At 35.7% G+C, this 18,702-nt stretch overlaps 1 protein-coding gene across 1 annotated transcript in view; it reads right to left on the reverse strand.

Annotated features, from left to right (window-relative positions):
• Positions 1-1,907: 1,907 nt before the first annotated feature.
• The window catches only part of NBN (nibrin), a 28,053-nt gene continuing 11,258 nt past the window's right edge, over positions 1,908-18,702 (reverse strand). The window contains exons 7-17 of the mRNA XM_035318588.1: positions 16,049-16,166; positions 15,584-15,774; positions 14,555-14,655; positions 13,648-13,786; positions 12,941-13,204; positions 12,227-12,659; positions 9,383-9,457; positions 7,758-7,916; positions 6,712-6,825; positions 5,409-5,458; positions 1,908-2,443 (exon numbers count right to left, since the gene is read on the reverse strand). Coding sequence (XP_035174479.1) covers positions 2,413-2,443; positions 5,409-5,458; positions 6,712-6,825; positions 7,758-7,916; positions 9,383-9,457; positions 12,227-12,659; positions 12,941-13,204; positions 13,648-13,786; positions 14,555-14,655; positions 15,584-15,774; positions 16,049-16,166 — 1,675 coding nt within the window. The 3' untranslated portion in view covers positions 1,908-2,412. The remainder of the gene's footprint in view (positions 2,444-5,408; positions 5,459-6,711; positions 6,826-7,757; positions 7,917-9,382; positions 9,458-12,226; positions 12,660-12,940; positions 13,205-13,647; positions 13,787-14,554; positions 14,656-15,583; positions 15,775-16,048; positions 16,167-18,702) is intronic.

Raw genomic sequence — 18,702 nt, forward strand, 5'->3', positions numbered from 1 at the left:
TTTAGTAAATAACCATTCTGAAGGATTGTCTCTGTTGATATTCTGCTGAGCTACTTGCTTGAATTGAGTTAAAACTATCAAAAACGTTATCCTCAGCAATCTGCAATGGCTGTTCATCAGAGCAGTGGGTTTTCACAGGAAAAAACGTAAGTTCTGACAGTACAAAAACTCACCTTGAAGGTACAGCAAACAGCAGTAAGTACATCTCCTCCAGCAAATACCTCAACAGCTGAAGAACAGTCTTTATAACGGTGGTGGGTGGACAGGAGTTGACCCTGTGGTGATATATGTCACAATGCCAAAACACCCTCATTGCTGAATTCAGAATGATTTGTGTACCTTTGTGATTTGTGTACCACTTTGGATATCCCTGACTAAGCCATCAAGTATCTGTCAAGAAAATCCTGATGACTTTTCTGAAGACAAAGTAATTTTTGTCTGAGACCATGTAAGCAGGTTGACTTCAGGATAACTGCTGCTGCTGTGCAGAGATTTCAAGATTCTGTTCCTCAAATCTGAAACATGACATAGTGGTTTCAAATAGCCCAGCTCATCTTGTTTGCACATTCTGAGCTCTGGCCAAAGAAAGCAGCTTTGTTAATGAGTACTCTTATTTAATTACATTAACCAGCTTTATCCCCATGTAAAGAAGGAATCATACCTTTCTGCCTCTTGAACCAGGATGTGATGGAGCTACTGTTCATCTTCTTCTATGTGATTATTTTATACAACTGAGCAAGAAGTCTTGAAGGCTTTTCTCATTGCGCTTAAGCATGAGGAAAAAAAGCGGTTTACTTCCAGCTCCAACATCTACGACAGAAGCAATAGTACTTAGTCTCTCTTTGTGCTCTACTTAATGAAACACAAAGAAGGCTAATGTGATTAGTTATCAGCTATATTTTAGTCTTTCTCAATGGACTCATAATTCTTAAGACAGTATTCCTGAAACTGTGATGAACAAATTCCCTTACCTCCCTTTTCTTACTCTATGAGACAAGATCCTTTGGTTTGTCTTGGCCTGAATCTTCAAGACTGGATAATTAACGTAATTTCCAATAGCAACACCATTCAATTGGCTTCTCTGCCACTCCTTGATCTGGATTTCTCAAGTTTTTATTTGCAGAGTGAACTTCCCCTCCCAGAGAGCCAGTTTAAGGAGGGGGAGAAGAGCTCGTCCAATCCTAAAGATCAGCGACAAGTCTCTACAAACAGTACAGTCTTGAAAAAAAGTCTTGATTAGTCAAGAGAGTAGAACAATTAAGCAGTTGCACCAAGTTCACAGCAATGGTGGCCATTGCATGTAAGCAAAGAGCACCTTACATTTATCAGTTAGCCCTGGATAGATATCCAATTCACTGAACTAAATTTAATTGTGTTTTTCTCTTTGGACTCCTGGAACCCACCAAATCCAGACTTGTCACCTTCTCAACTGAGACTCAATCCAAATGAACACAAGTTACAGTGTATGAAATGACATTTACACTCTTCAGGAGCACAGAAGGCTGTTTTTCATGTAATACTAAAGGAAAAGTACACAAACTCTCATAAGCTGATGATTGTCATCACGTAGCTTTTAGACTTTATGCAAATTGTTCTTAAACAGCCATTTTCAAACACAGCTCTGTCCTTATTTGCAACGGAAAGGAAATAAGCAGAAACTATATTTGCCTCTCTCCTTTCTCTGAGGGAAATAAACTGCTTGTTGCTATTGCAAAATGTTTCTGCATTTGTAAGACCGTTTCTAGTCTAGCTGTAGGCTGTTCAAACAAACAAATATTGGTGATTGATAATAGGGCAAAACCCACTGAATTTTAAAAACAAATATTTGTTCCAATATCTGCCATCACATAGAATTGGTGGTTAGCTAGAAATAAATTTATGTTACCAGTTTCAAAAAGGGGAAGAAGTTGGAGCATATAAACATTAAGTATTTATTGTCTATTCAGGCACAAATTCAAAGCTCTGTGTAGCTTATTAATGTCTTGTGTATGAAGTCTTCAAAAACTTCATAAGGCCCTCAAGAAAAAAGTCACAATATACGAAAATCTATTTAATTAACAATGCTTTTCTAAAAAGAAAAAAAGCCTGGTGCTGGCTTCCTTTTTTTTTCTCCCCATAATAGTACTGACAAGAATCAGCCCAAAATGAAATCCTAAATACATACGATATTTTGCTGAGCATTGCTCTAAGGCAAGAATTTTCAAGACCTTAACATGTGCTACCCATAAGCACCAAGCAATGAAAGAAACTTCTCTTTTTCTTTAATAAAGGCAAGATATACAAACAAGTCTTACAGTAACAGGTAACTCGAATCGTCATACACAACTGTATATTACATGCTGTAACCAGCAAACATTTATAGAATAGGACAACAAATTTTGCTAGAGAATCACTGTAACTTCAAGTGACAATTTATCTTCTCCTTTTCACATTAGGATCGTATCTGCAACAGAAAAGAAAATTTGTCACAAATTACTATGGCTCCATGATATTCAAACTTTAGAATGCTATGCAAATGATTTTATTATGTATTTATAACAAGGGATTGGACAGCGTTCATCAGTCCTTTCCCAGCCTGCACTTCTGAGAACTACAGTTGATAAAATTAGACTGAATGACGCAGAAGTCAGTACCTGTGCATGAACTAAAGAGAACACCTTTACCAAATACCTTTACCTTCACCAACTTCCTAGCTACTTTAAACCTACTTCATGCATAAGAAAGCTTCTCCAAGCCTATAATGTCTCTATGTAAGTTCCACTTATCACCCTGCCTCCTCCACTCAAAAAAATAGGGGGGCACAGGGGCAAGGGGTACTGTATGTTTACAGCAAGGTACAACATTTGGCTACAACTCATTTGCAGAAAACCTTTCTGTTGCTTTCTACTCCCACAGAGCAATTCCTTGCTTTACATTCCCTTTCATACAGATTTGGATTGGATTTTAGTTATTAATAACTATTTTTAATCCAGAAAGTAGGTATCTAAATTGCAGCAATATACTTAGTTTGCCTCCGCTTCATACTGTCATCCCTTGGCTTTCTCTCTTTCCATTTGTGCTTCACCTTCCCTAAATCCTATGTCACTTCTTTGAAATTCTGATGCGCTTTGTATTCATGCATGAATAACTTATGGACACAACTGAATGATCAGGCAGTTTTACTTCCACTAATTCTGATCTCATTCATTGTTGTTGTTTTTTTTTTTTGCTTAGACAGGAAAATGTCCCAACTTTTGAGCCAAATTACATCACCACATAACTACAAAAGGTATTAGAAGTTGCTGCCATGCAGCTCAGACTTCTGGTAAAAACGAAGTGGGTGATTTTTGAAAGCAATGCTTTATTATTTATTAACTGTTTGTTAACAGCACAAGGTGTTAAGGCAGTAAGGTTCTCTGAGTGGTTTGTACACATGTTGATGCGCAGTATGATGTCTCTTCGATTTGGATAAATACAAGCTTCTTTGCCATCCATATACATTTTTCTACTGTCATACACAATTTTTAGTGTTTGTCAAATTCATGGCAGGTCAGAAGTCACACAGTAGTTGCTAGTTTCTTTACATTTAGGAAAGGAAATAATGAAACCTCTGCTAACCAAAATGCAGTCCTCATAGCATTTCTTTGATTTTATTGCTATAGCATTGTTACAAATCAATGCTAACACTTACGGATGTCCTGGACACCAAATACTATTGGAGGGTGGAGGGCAGCGAGGGGGTAGAACACATAAGCTGAGGAGAGATGGGGGATGATGCATGGAACTCCACCATCGGGACACCACCAACAGCTTCAACCCTGTCTGACCGTCTACAGAGAAGCTGACACTGACAGTCATGAACATCCTTCTATTTAATCCCCCACCTCACCTCCAGCCATTTCTCATGTTAAATGAAACCGGGATGATGTTTTACAGACAGGAAGAAATCAACCAGTGTTATCTGAGACAGAAAACCATACAATGCCTGCGGCCTGAAACATAAAGAGGGCTATGAGGATTCCACTACTGCAAGTGAATGTAAAAAGAAACAAAATACCTTGCCGGGAATAGGGAATGAAGGGCTGTTACCAAGCATTATCCATTTATTTGCAGTCTTAACAGAGAGTATGATAGTTCGTTCCCTTCCTCCTCTATCTCTGCACGTACTGAATTAGCAGTACTTGAAGGTACAGCTTTTCTTTCCAACTCATCTTTACCTTGGAGCATGACTGCTTCTAATTTCATCTTCAAATGCAATTTTCATGGGAAATTGCAGCTGCTAACATTAGCATCACATCAAGTAGTTTTAGTCAGGATTAAGGACAAAATTAGAAGTAGGTTATGATCTGCGGAACGTTAAACTATGTCTTTTAATATTTTTGACTATGGAAACTTCTGTACGTACAAATACCCTAAATAAATCAGAGCTGAGGTCAAAATTTTTCTACGCGTGAATGCATGTGAATTATTTAAGTTTCCGCTGCTGTGTTTTGAACGGCTGGAATTAATCAAGATATTTTGGACCACTTAATCTTCTAGCAGAGCAATCAAGCTGCACCGTAACTTTTTATAAATATCTTCATAATTGTTATGCATTTAAGAGCTGCATTGCAGACGTAAATCTGGATAAAGCGACAAACTTGGCCTAGAATTTCTTTTTTTTTTTTTAATTGGAAAGTAGTTAAAAATCATTGAAACAGGATTACAGTTGGAAGTAACTGGACAAAAAATCAACTGAGTAAGACAATTTTCCCTGCTCTTTCAAAGGAGAGATGAAAGGAAGTGGTAAGACAACTGAAATGAGGGTTAATAAAACTAGTGAAACATGTCAGAGGTGAATGTAATGAAATATGACAAAAATCACAGAAAGCATAGCCTTTTTTAAAATTTTTAAATTGCATGAGTCATTACCTCAAAGATCAAAAAACAAAGTACTGCCAATCACTTTTTTTCACAGAACTAGCATTCTGTTGCTTTATCGCCCTCAACAGAAGGACATGCAAGTAACATGGCCAGTGTGAAAGAAGTTACAAACATCAGAGCTTTTTGTTAGGAATTGAGATGACTGACTTAAGTGTAACATCAAACCACTCCCTCATGCTAGCAAACCCTAATGGCACAGAGCCTGACCCTGGAAATCTCTTCCAGCCTTTGTGAACAAACTGGCTTATGCGTGAGACAAGAAAGAGCAACACTTCTGTTTGAGAATGTTCTTAGTAAAAAACTTATAGCAGGTCTGAATGAAACTGGAAGCTTAAGGCATAAAAAAAATCCTTATGAAAGTCACGTTGTTACATTCCAGACATGGGAATACATGGAATCTTGATAATAATAGCCTAAGAAGTACTCTTTTGCAAAACTAGTATTTGTCCAAAACAGATGTGATGCAAAGTAAACACCTTTTGTAAATATGAACATAAAACTCTTACCTAAAGAGATCATCAGCAAGTGATTCTTCTCTTGCACGTCGATTCTGTTCCTGACAAAATAAGATATTTTCAATAGTTGATGTTACGGATGAAGGTAATGAACATTGTTGGAAGAACAATATATTTCTTCACTAATAAAATTTTTCCCTGAAAAATAGGTCTTTTCCAAGTACTTGGAATCAATGTACGTTCCCGATGGATAACGTATTTCATTAGTTAAACCTGGCTACTGCTACTAACGGATTAGTATTCTCCTATATTATTATTCTCCTAATTATTATTCTCCTATGAAGAAAGGCTAAGAAGAGCTGGGGCTGCTCAGCCTAAAGAGGAGAAGACTCTAGGATGACCTTATTGTAGCATTTCAATAATTAAAACGGGCTTATTAAAAAGATTGAGAGCAACTTTTTGCTCAGTCTGATAATGACAGGACAAGGGGGAATGGTTTTAAACTAAAAGAGGGGAGATTTAGGTTAGACGTTAGGAAGAAATTCTTCGCTCAGAGGGTGGTAAGCCACTGTATGTTTAGTTTGTGCCATTCATACGTTTTTGTCAGTTTTTTTTTTTTTTTTTAAGCATTATAGAAACAATGAAATTTTTGTATGATTATTGGTGTATAAAAGAGATTTTAACTGGCATTATCTACACTTAGGGACAAAAAAGGAGTTAATTAAAAAGTGTTGATGAAACCACATCAGGCTGTGGAAACAAAATACAGCTCATCAGCAAGTATTTTTAATGAAAATATTGGAAGATCAAGGTGCAACGGAACTGCTACAATAAAATATAAAACTTTTACATACGAAGGGGAAGTTTTTCATAATAGAAAAAGGCATAAAACTTCTCAGTATCTTTCTCAGTATACCACAAGAGAATTTTACTCAAGTATTTTCTGTTCTGTCCAAGAGAACAAATTATCAATTGCACTGTGTAACAATTTGAAAATGGGTTATATAAAAGTTCTTCCTGCCTGTGTCACATTTGTAAAAGTCACAAGTTTCCATAATGCTTTAAGGTTACTAAGGATTTTGCTTTAAATCATTATTACTGATTATTTTGAATTTTGAAATGTAAACTGAATTCAAATAATCAAGAAAAAAAAAAAAAGAGCCTTACCACCGACCTCTGGCTTTCAGTAACTCTTCTAATGCATATGTTCGTATAAGCATGTGAAATAGCTAGTTGGAAGAGGTTTTATTTCAACACTAAAATTCTGAATTATTTCAGAAATGACCACGGGTTGTCATGAGCACTTAAAGAAATCAAGTTTAGGTATTGTTCTTCTTTGAAAAAAAATCCTTACCTCTAATTCTTCTCTTAACCAGTCTTCTAGCTCTGAACTCTTTCTAGCATGGTGAGCAACCAAATCTGATCCTCCGATAATGTACGGAATTTGTCCTGCCCCTGGATAAGTGACCTATTAGATAATACATTCTTACAGTTAAAATACAAGGCAAGCACAATGCAAGAAAAAGGTCTGTTTTAAAAATTCATGTATCAGTGATGATATTTAAATATCAGATGATATTTAAATGAGACTGAAGTGAAAAATCTATTTGTAGAAAGCTATTAAGTCCCTCCTTTTACCAAAGAAACAAAAAAAGGTGTTGAGTTTTATATGCTAAATAAATGCGACAGTACATTAAATGAAGTTTGAAAACATTACAAACTGGTTTTTACTGATAGATTCTATTTTATATCAAAACGACTGCAGACTCCCAGAAAGCTGAAAGCTGCATTATCTGACTGATGTTCTCTGTATTATACTGAAATGCACTTCTAGTGATCTTGTACCACAATATATGGTTTTGTTTTTTTTTTAATATGAGCTGAAGTGGTAATTTTACACTGAACACTATGGATTTTCTTAAGTTATCCTCAGGACCCAAGCAAGCAATAATCTCAATTTTTTAAGATATTAATTTTAGTTTCATTTTGAAATCCAAATTTTATTACATAAAATTCAAGATCCAGAATCAGCATATGCTCTTTATAGGTCTTTGGAGACGTTGAAATGCAAGTTTATGGAAGTATAACATGAAGTCCCACTTTTACTGAGATTACAATAGGCATCACTTAATGACATATTCCAACTAGCAGCTTGGAATAAGAGACTACAAGTATCTAAAGAAGCTGGTATGAGGTAAGCCTTTGTCAGTCTGGTACTCTTTGGTCAGTAAACCAATACAGTAAAATATTTGGTTAACAATGCAGTAAAATACTGGAATTGTTTCTTTCTCTAGCTACTATTAATGTAGAAATGTATTATGAAATATATTGAAAAAATACTAAGGAAATACTTTTAAATATTTTAAACAGTGCCATCTTGTGACCATTTGGAATACACACCTTTTTGAACTTTTTGAAATTTTTCTGTCCCCCGCAGCTGGTATTGCCAATAAGCTGACTGTTCTGTCTTGGATGGCTGACAACCAAGGATCTAAACTCAGTTAACAGAAGTCTTCTAGGAAGACTGCTGGAGTCATCTTCAATTTTGTTGTGGTCCTTCTGAGGGAAGAAAAAGGATGGAGCACTTCAACTATATAAACAAACAGAGAGCACACCTAATAGTGTAAGATTCAGAGAAATAAATCATGGTGAGCGCAGCTGAGGGCCAGGAGAAACAGCAGCAGTGCTGGAAGCCAAGATGGATGTGTACTTCTCAGCCTCCTTATATAGTACCATTAGAGCAGGGTGATCATTTTTTTTTTCTTTCATATTTATATCCATTGAAATTACAGAATTATTAAAAACTGCAGTAGTAGTCATGAGGACTGTACCTCATTACACTAGAATTTTACTTCAAGATAAAGCTCCATGCAAAAAAACATATATATATTATATATATATAATTTTTGCAATGAAGCTATTATCTAAGTATTACTTCTCACCTCCCCTTCACTCTGCCTCTTATCTGTATTAATTTAACCAGCATTGCTTATCCTAATGGAAACTCAAAGACTAAGCAGAACGTCTTCAGCTCCATTCTAGCCTGCAGATTCATTGTTTAGACCAACTTTGTAGCTATAAACTAGGATCTGAGAAATAAAGCAACTTTAACTTGTACATGGGAACACTGTACACATCAGCAAATTTGCATGCATTCTTTGCAGCTTGGGGGTTAGATCTATGTGAATTAAAAAGGAAATATGGGTGGAGGACAAGTACACAGATTTAAACTATCTTCAGGGACAGCTCCAGCCCAGACACAGTACCACTATTTTATACTGAAGTGCAAACCCGAAGTCCCTTAATCTGAGCTGACCCTGCACTCTGGTACACCTGCACTGCACTCCCTCTTCTTGGTTTGTATTGTTTACGCAATGTTTGTTCATGCAAAAAACATTTATCCTGTTCCTTGTGAACTGGCTACACTCTCCTTCCTCTGTTCAGAAGCATTCCATTTCAGTTTCATTTAGCCTTGTCTCCTTTTTTCTGCCTCTCTGCCATTCCCAGCTATTTTCTCCTCCTTCCTTAATTTATCATCCCCTAGTCATCTCACCTGTAACAAAAACTTAGTATGCTATTTACTATTGATCAGTGTATGTTACATCTATTTTTCCCCATAGTCCATCTCTTCCATTCTAGGTGTAATCTCCTTAGGGCAGCCAAAGAGATTGCACTCTTATCCGGTCTTTAAGTACTTACCTAACAAAAACATCAGCACCAGTATTAGCCACATTGCAGAGTTAATACAATTGCATTAGGTTTCTGCAGTCTCAGTCATCTTAAGTGTCCATAAAAAAAAAGCTTTACAAAACAGGTAGATGAACTACAGTTCTGTCTTTATACAATCAAGAAGCTGGATTGCACTATTCAAGCTCAGATGTGATTATTTTAAGGAGATCTATTTTTTACACCTTCTTTACCCCCAGATATGATTTGCAAATATTATGTCCTTAAAAGCAAAATTTTGGTGCACTTTCTTAATGATTCTCAAGGTTTCCTGTTCAAACTTAAAACCGGTTTCTTACCAAGACTGGAGGAGATTCTTGCTTGATCTCACTTTTCATTTCTAGAGTTAGAACTGATCCATCTTCATCTTTTTTCTATTGATCAAAGATTGAGATTAAATGCAAATTATGATGGCAATTACATATAATCACTTTCTGCTCATGACTGTGGAATAAGCATTTTCAGATCAATACAAATACATAGACAGAAAATAAACTGACTGCATTATATAGAGAAAATCATATGGTTTTATGTACACTGTAGCAATTCTTTTATTTCCACCTATTATTAATCATTTTTTTTTCTTCTTTTTTTTTTCCTTACATCAATAGCAGATATTTTGTCCATGTCTACAAAGTCCTGCCACCTTCTGGAAAATACTTTAAGGGATTATGAATATAAACAGCAGCATTTTCAATTTCATTACTAGGACAGGAAAGCTGGTTGCTTTCACCCCATAAGTTAAACCTGCTTTCCTTTTCCTAGATTACTTTCAGTGGCTGAAGAAAATCAGGTCAGCTTTATGTACCCCACAAATTTTAAGTCAGTTACCCACATTCTGTTTTGCCAGATAAGCAAGGTTCATCTTAAAGAAAAGGTAATACGTCCCTGAAGCTTTACCATGATCCCTTCCTATTCCACTGACAGTGTAATTTATCTGAAGGAAATAGGTCCTTTTTAATGAATCTATTAAGTTTTTTTTCAGCAAAAATTAAGTGTGTGCAGTTAATGTGATAAAAGAACAGTTTAGTTAAACATTAAGAATTTGTTTTTCTTTATGATCCTGAAAAGGTAGATGAGCAAAACTGTACAGATCATAGAATAATTCCTAAGACAATACCAAGCAATCATTTCAGTACTCAGGCCCAAAAGAAAGTACCTCATTTCTAACAGTAGAAAAGCAGACAAGGATACTCGGCAATCATAAGACTTCCCTGTCTTTTAAAAATGTAGCTACCAATATTAAACAGAAGAAGTAAAAATCAGCATTATACCAAAGTTCAAAATCCATACTTCACCAGAAGCAAACTCCAATAATATACGAAGAGAAGAGCACTAAGTTGGTCTCAGCTAAGGACACGAGTAGAAATGCTATCTTGCAAACTCCAGTTACTCAACTATGTATTTTATTTTTATAGCATTTAAACACTGCCTATACTGTGTATGACGTGGCTGGACAGTAAGCTTTAATGTAAGTACTTTTTAAATAGAAGAAAAATGAGTTTCTTCTCTTATTCCCTTCTGTGTTGTTGTTTTTTTACTTGCTACTTCGCTAGGGTTCTCAACAGTGTTGTCTTCTACAAATCAGTATGTTTTTTTTCTTTTCTTTTTGTCTTTTTTCTTTCCAGTAAAGTGCCTACTATTAACTCAAAACCCATTGTTTCCTTCATTTCTCTTAGAAAATTGCCTTACTCTCACCAACAGAGAAATAAACAAGAAAACTAATGCTACGCTATGACTACAGTATGCATCTGTTCTTTTCCCCTTTAGTCTCTGTCTAGTCTAACTTGTTTCTGCTCTTTACAGTGGAATAAGCATTTTCAAAATCATTATAAATATTTAGACAGAAAATGATCTGCAACATACTTTTAAAATTAACATGTTTTTTAGATTAAAGTTTAAGCTACAGTTTGCAGGGCACATAAATTTACAAATTGGTGAATAAATATGAAATCAGAATATTTAAGTTACGATAAAGCTGTGTACATCTGAAGCCAAAAATATTGGAGCTTCTGGAACTGATGTTTGGCATCTGGTTATAGCATACTAGTATAAGCCAAATTTGGTTCCTGGCTCTTTGATTTTTTTCAAGTGGTATGTTTTCAAGACTTCTGAACAACTCTCTAAAATGGATGCTTCACTAGATCGCAATTTTAGCTAATAAAGTTAGTGTCTGCCCAACAAAGTCAAACTTATAGAGATGGCATATAAAAGAATATATTCCAAAAAAATCCTCTCTAAAGTAGTATTTTACAAAGAAAGAATTCCTTCATCAACAAGACCTACCACCATATACATGTATGTTTGACCAAGAACTATCAATTTAACCCTATGTTAGCTCTGTTCAAATAAACCAATGTGCTGAAATAAAGGCTATGATTGCTCAAAAGTAAGAGTTCTTCACTGATATTGGAGGTTTCTAAATACTAAAATAGAAACAGTTTAAAAAAATAAAAGCCCTCTTCTTCCACAATAGGTACAACAGTGTTTCACACCCTGATGATTTTCATCCATTTTGACAAGAAACTTTTTATTTTAGTTTAATATTAGGAATTTAATTTTTCACCTAAGTCCAGTCCTTTTCAAATGCCAAGTGAAATTCAGCCCATCCATACCTGCCCAGACTTTCTGTCTATGCCGTTTAGTGGTACTATTTATTTATCTTTAAATGGACATTAGTGATTTGATTTGCCTCATACAAGAATTTTGAAGATCTTCCACATGACACATCTACAGATTCTGACTTGAAAGATGTTGTACACTACTCTGGGTATTCAGTGGAAGACATCACCTTAAGGTTTCTTCAGGAAATTCATTACATAACCATAACTATTATTTTAGCATATATATTAGCATTATAATTACACAACAACGTACAATATTAGAAGTTATTCTTGGACCATGGAGAAATTCTGCTGTCCTACTTGCACTATTTCAAAGAAAAAGAGAGGAAAAATGTCAGAATAGAGGCAGTTTTCAATTCACAAAGAAACAATGCTGTCAAAGAAAACAAACAAAAAACTTTTAAACGGGTGTAACACTGCAATGTATGAGCAACTTTCTTCATCCTTAAAGAAGCTATTGCATCCCTTGAATACATCTGTAAACTCTGAGACCAGACACGTGAGAAGAACATAACTTACCATCGTTTCATTCTCCGCTTTTTGCTTTGCATTTACTTCTTCAATTCTGCTTCCTTTGGCTTCCAGACATCTTTTTTTTCGTATATTGCCTTGAGATTCCTGGTCTTGATTTGCTGTTTGCTTTTTCCAGTCTAGGTCTCTGCTTTCAAACACAATTTCTAGTGTGTCTGTATTTTCAGATAGATCGTCTAACTCCTTTCTTTTCTTTGATGCAGGATTTTCACTGGAAGTAATTTTAGCATCAGTTTTATCACTTGCTAGTTCCTTACTTTCCTTTGTAAGCTGGATGTTATTTTCCTTTTGAAGCTGTTCTTCTTCACTGTTCCACACTGACGAAGCTGTGGATTCAATGCACTTGGAAACAGGCGATGACCTTTCCTCCAGTTTTGCTAGTTTGGGTACAGATGTTTCTCCTCCTTCTTCATCTCTTTCTCTTAACCATAAAGTAATTACAAAATGAAGAAATTACAAAAATATCTTTGAATATGATTAGTTGCATCAGCAATACAACAGTTTTCTGGGGTTTCAGCATTGTGGAATTTGTACGTGAATACCCTTGAGAAATGGCTTTCCCTTTTCGGAAGCTGATCTAAAAATTACCTATTTTTTAGCTTCCTTTTGAATAACGTGTACATTGATGGAGCTGACATAATTTTCCAGAAACAGCATTATCTTAAAAATAAGGGATGTAATGTCAAGAACATTTCAACGTACCTTTTCCTAGCTACTTGGAAGTAATTTGTAATCGAGTTAGACTGCTGACGTGGAGTGGACTCTCTAGGTTTACTGACTTCCGAAATTTTAGATGGAGAGGGAGGATGACTTTTTTGACTAAATGTCGATGTTCTACTCATTCTAGATATCAATGTTCCTGCATTCACATTGCCACTTGTGCTAGGGTTCTCCTTCACAGGGGGTACATCCTGGAAAGCTATTTTTTCTCTTCTGTTCGTCTTGGAACTCTTCTCTATCTCCATACTATAGCAGAAAGAAAAAAATATTAGGTGAACACAGAAGTTACCAAGGAGATACACTGTTGTAGAATATCCCCTTTAAAAAGTTGACCTGTACTTGAATGTACTTACAAGCAATGTAGGTGCGCTAACAACAGAAACTGTAAAATCTGCCACAATAAATATATTTTCATAACCGTGAAATGGCTTACAAATTTGAATACAGTTAAGATAGTCAATCAGATATGCAATACCTACATTTGTATCTAAAAAGAGTCAGAGCTCCTGTGACATAGTGCTATCTACCACTAAGGAGAAATTAGGTTACTGCAGACCACCAACAGCAATTTGTTAAGTGCAATTTCAAAGGCTGTGTATCTTTGTCCATGGCAATGATGCAGGTCCTCTGCCACAAGAGTACTTTATTTGTAACTAGTAGCTTAGAAACTATTTCCATGCATACTTTACCGTGGCTGCTCTTCTATTTCTGTATCAGCTACATATAATGTACTGGTATCTGCAGCAGTTGGCATTATGGTTTCATCCACAGCCAAACTCTGAGAAATGGCTGGCCCTATTCCTGATGCAGAAGTACTTCTAGTTACAGCTGCAAGATCAACACAAGAGAAGAATTAATATAAGAGCAGTGAAGAGTCAGCGTTCCTAATTTATTCCGCTGTCTACAGGGTTAATATCTTTAAATTTAATGTGAGAATCTATTTTTACTGCTGTTGCATTAGCAAATATAAGTTATGTTTCAAGACAAAACATGGAATGTCCAACACCAAACTATTACTTTGGCAAACGTGGCAATGCTGTCTCATTGGTTACTTTACGATTAGGTTTAATTTTGAAGTGGGAGTGTGTGGGGAGAGTTTCCCGAAGACAAATTCTTTTGTGTGCAATGAAAGCAAGCCTTTACAAATCAAGTTGGTTCTTATTCTCTCCAATTTTTAACATTAATCTATTATCTTGTTACCCCAGTCTTTTCATACAAGATAAAATAGATTGGAATTCACAACTACTATTACATACTGATTTAGCAGCCACTGAAACCGTAGACTTCAAGACTTTATAATCACGCTTCCTTTAACCTGAGTCTGTTTTTTATACTAATTTTAGATCTGTTACTTTTTTATTCACATTTATATGTCAGTTTTCAATGTAGTTTACTGGAAATGATTAAAAAAAATTACCTTTTCAAACCTGCATGTAACTTTCAGTGTCATTCTATTTTAATGGTCTTACAACACAGAAGAACCTTAGCATTATTATTTGATGTCGTGTACAAAAAACAAAAAAATCAACCAACCAACTAACAAAAAAACCAGCCTCTTTATTGCTGTTAAATTATTACTACCCTTCTTCCAATTACCTTTGTTACCAGGCTGCTTTTTAGAGTTGCAGAATGTTTCTGTAGACCTGAAGATAACCGCCAATCCAATTTCTGCTTCAGGAATAGCCCTGAGATCATTACTGTTAACATAAAAATAAAACCAACACAAACAGTTAAAAAAAAAGTCTTCCAATACAGTTTCAAAGATGAAGAGGCAAATGAGCACAGATATGTCAAGGTACAAAAAATTTCAGTCCACGTTACTATTTTCCACAACATGGCAAGTCAGCATAACTATCCATTATCATATCCAAGTCCAGTACATAGACACCTCCATGTTTCCTGCTGCTGAACCCCGTCTAGTTCCAGTAACATGGCTAAAGCATCTCCCCACCTGATCTCTGGGAATTTAACTGTGGTGTACCTCTAACGTACGTGAATGGAAAAGCGACTTCACAGACTTGAGTCACTCCTTTTACAGAAGATGTCAGCACGCACATCTCTGCTGTACTGCAGCCATGAAAAGAACTGGAATACAGTTGTTTTCTCTGTTTAGCAATGAAATTCATGGGGACTAGGCTTAACTACTAGGTTAAGGGTTGGGACTGTGTATTTTTTTTAATTGTTATAATAAGCAGTGTTATATGGAACACAAGCTGTTCTTCGCTAACACTATATGCAAGCCGTTAAACAGGTCATGAGCTATATTTCACATTTTCCATTAAATAAATATGATCAAAAAAATCAAGGATTATCTATCTCGTTTTTAGAGTATTTTAACTTATTTTAAATAGAAGAAAGAGCTCTTGCTTTCTGTAATTTCACATCAATTCCATAACGAGTTAAAGAAAGAACCCCTCCAAAAAACTCAAATCCTCAAAGAACCACCAAGTCCTTTCTTTCCTATTTCAATAAATTTTACTTACTGTGCTGTGTACGTAAAACAATTTAAGTAAATGTCCTCATTCTAAACATCCTACTGCTTCAATATATATGCAAATATTATGACTAAATCAGTGCAGAAATTCTGCAATTACCTTACCACTGTACAAGAGAACAATGATTCACCTTTGCAAGACATTCAGAATGGAATCAGTCCAGTTTCTCATGGACTCGGATCCTAGGATCTGGGAATTTGTCAACCCCACATCAACAACACAAACGTCAGGAGAAACCAGTGAAGAAGTTTCTTTTCTTCCCTCCGTCATCAATTTTGCTTCTCCTCCTCCAAGAATAACAGCCGGACCCAGTTTCTTGTACTAAGAAAAAAATGAAAATAAAAGTATCTTAAAATATATATTTAGAAGTATGCTAACCTACTAGCACAATACTTATCATTCATAGATTAATGCAGAAACGATGCGTTCTGTTTCTACCCCTGTATTTCATCTTGCTTAGGCCACTGTCTTGTGAAAAGATAAATATATTGAAATCTTTCTCTCCTGTGGAGCCAAGAATGAGCCTGAATTCAGAGAGAACAGAATATGTGCTTAGCTGCCCCTGCAACACTTTTGCAAAATAAAGCTCAATTACCTGCTTGGCAGTTAGGAATACAAAAGTTTTTCCAAAGAATATTCTTTTCCTTTCTTGATGTTCTGATAAATCCATGTTTTCAGTACCAATGGAAGGCTCATCAACTGGAGGATAAAAGCTGCAAGAACGGAAGATTGAAGTTACAAAATTGAGAGTTACATACCAGTACTGATTGATAGTTCTTTCTACTGTAGGGAAAAGCTCTGAGTTGAAACACTGCACTGCTTTGTTTCTGTTTAAACTATTCATATAAATATTTCTTCAAGAGATTAAGAGGAAAAAGAACCTCTCACTTCTCAGTATCTAAGCTTAGACCATGACTTTCTACCACAGTAACTAGAAGAATACTTTTAGGAGTTCTTTTTAGTCAGCCTTCCTATTTTAAGCATCCGCTTTCCAGACCTCTACACTCTCCACTAACTACACTGACAAACAAGACTGCGATCTCATTACCTTAGCAGGGGACTTCACATAAAAGCAGACATCTTGCGTGCTCTATCCTTCACAATGGGACATCCACCCCAGTTCCCTTGTATTGGATCAAGAAATTGCACTCTGCCACACTAGATGACAGCCTACTAACCTGACAGAAAGTAAGCACGCTTTTCTTGGTGGTGGCATTGAGAACTGAACTGATTCACTCTGCAGCTTCTCAAACTTTTTGTCTGAAAATAACCAGAAGTGCTGTTGGGGAACAGATTAGATAGAAGTGAAACCCTAATCTTAAATTCTAATTTTTGTGTCCTGTGATCTCAGCTTCAGTTAACGACAGCATACACACATCCGAAAAAGCCTCTACGACAACCATTTTACTAATAAGTTCACAACAGCGTTTATCGACTCTTGGAGCCACAGATTCACTCCTGAAGCAGACCAAGGTATTGGCATGTGCTGGAAAGGAGGTGAGAAAAAAAGATGCTGAAATGCCAAAAACTGGTTTAACAACCCAAGAAATTAAAAAAAAATAAATAAATATGCTTTTATTATATAAGTAATTTCACCATCTGTAAACATAAAAACACTCTCCTCAAATATTGACAGTATTCACATAAGCACAGCTGAACACAAGAATAAGCCCACGTTCAAATATGTAATTCAATGATGACAGGCTAGAGTGTACTAAAATAATTACAGTCAATTCTAAATCATCTCTGTGCTTTTGCATTCTTCCCAATCAATTCCTAAAGCTTGATGGACCCAAGTGACTAACATGAAAATCAGGTTTCAAAAAAAATAGTATTTAATAAATGTGAGTGACTTTTCAAGTTTGTTTACAAAAATATTGTTCAATTACTTCATTTGTAGATGAAACAGATAAGATAGATTCCACTGATTTGAAGGAACAGGGCACCTCAGATTCTAGTTACTAGGCCAGAGGGCGTCAGATACAGAGTCCCATAAAGATAGTTATTAACCTGGCATAGATACAGGCAAGAGTCATCTTTAAAAATCAAAGAATAAGTAAAAAGGGAGAAAGAGCAGTTCCATTACTTCATATTATTTCATATAGGGCTGTACTTATGCAGTCATTAGTGAAGTCTTCAGGCATTTTTTTTTCCTTCCACAGGTTATCAGAGATTACCAGAAGACTGGTGTAACTTAGTGTCATAATAATAAAACAATAAAAGGCCTCAAATAAGAAGCCACACTGATAATGTGAACTGCAGATTTGCAATTCTGTGAAGTCTTGATATAAACCAAAAAGAGTTTTAATGCTTTTGAACTTTACAATTTCCCCAACACTAAGATTTTTTTTTTGGGGGGGGGATCAATTCTACAGTACTAATCAATATTTAATTGTCACTCTGCATCACCACACTAACAAGCCTTTCTCATTTTAGGTCCAAACTACTACTGCCCCAAGTTGTTCGGCGTCACATGGATGTACCAGCTCTAGCTACACTGCACAATGCAGATATTCCCTATGAAAATTAAAAGCATTTTTAGAAAATTGAATACAAACAGCTGCTACGTTAATTTTGAATATCTTCCCACAAGCTACATGTTAAAAGATCACCTATTTAAAATATTGTAATTATTTTAAATATAGATCTCACCAGATGCCTCGTCTAGCTTGACACAGAACTCCCTCTTGGAAAGCTAAATAATGGATATATTGCTATTATCAATCCCATTTAGTGAGCTCAGCTCCTCTGGAGGTCTTAACAGTTAACAAAAATGTTAAAAAAAGGGAAACATATCCATTAGATTATGTTTTACAGAGCATTTAACAGCTCAATTATGCTGTCATTTCGCTACTAAAAGAATGGACAACATGCACCCTGGTGCCAGGAGCCCCAACCACTGCTTGTTACTCTAACAGACAGTAACAGCAGCCTTACAGCATGCTAACATTAGATCAAGCAAATTTCAGACTGAACATCCAATTGGTACCTTTTCATGGCTTGTACTACCCGTACTATTAGATCTGCCAGAAAATCTTGTTCATATTCCAGAGAGGATTCTCAGTAATTTCTGTTTATTTTTCTCACATGCTTGTAGAACAATGTAAAAGTATAAATAGGTGGAAAAGTTATAATTCATGAAGCTTCCCCCTTACTTTTGTAGCCGAAGACCACTTTATGCCACTCTAAGATGACCTACTTGGATCTATTCCATAAACCTCTGCAAATGGAAAAAGGTATCCTGAAACT

The sequence above is a fragment of the Oxyura jamaicensis genome, chromosome 2 (genome assembly GCF_011077185.1).
Source record: "Oxyura jamaicensis isolate SHBP4307 breed ruddy duck chromosome 2, BPBGC_Ojam_1.0, whole genome shotgun sequence".
In the NCBI taxonomy this organism is placed as follows: Eukaryota; Metazoa; Chordata; class Aves; order Anseriformes; family Anatidae; genus Oxyura; species Oxyura jamaicensis.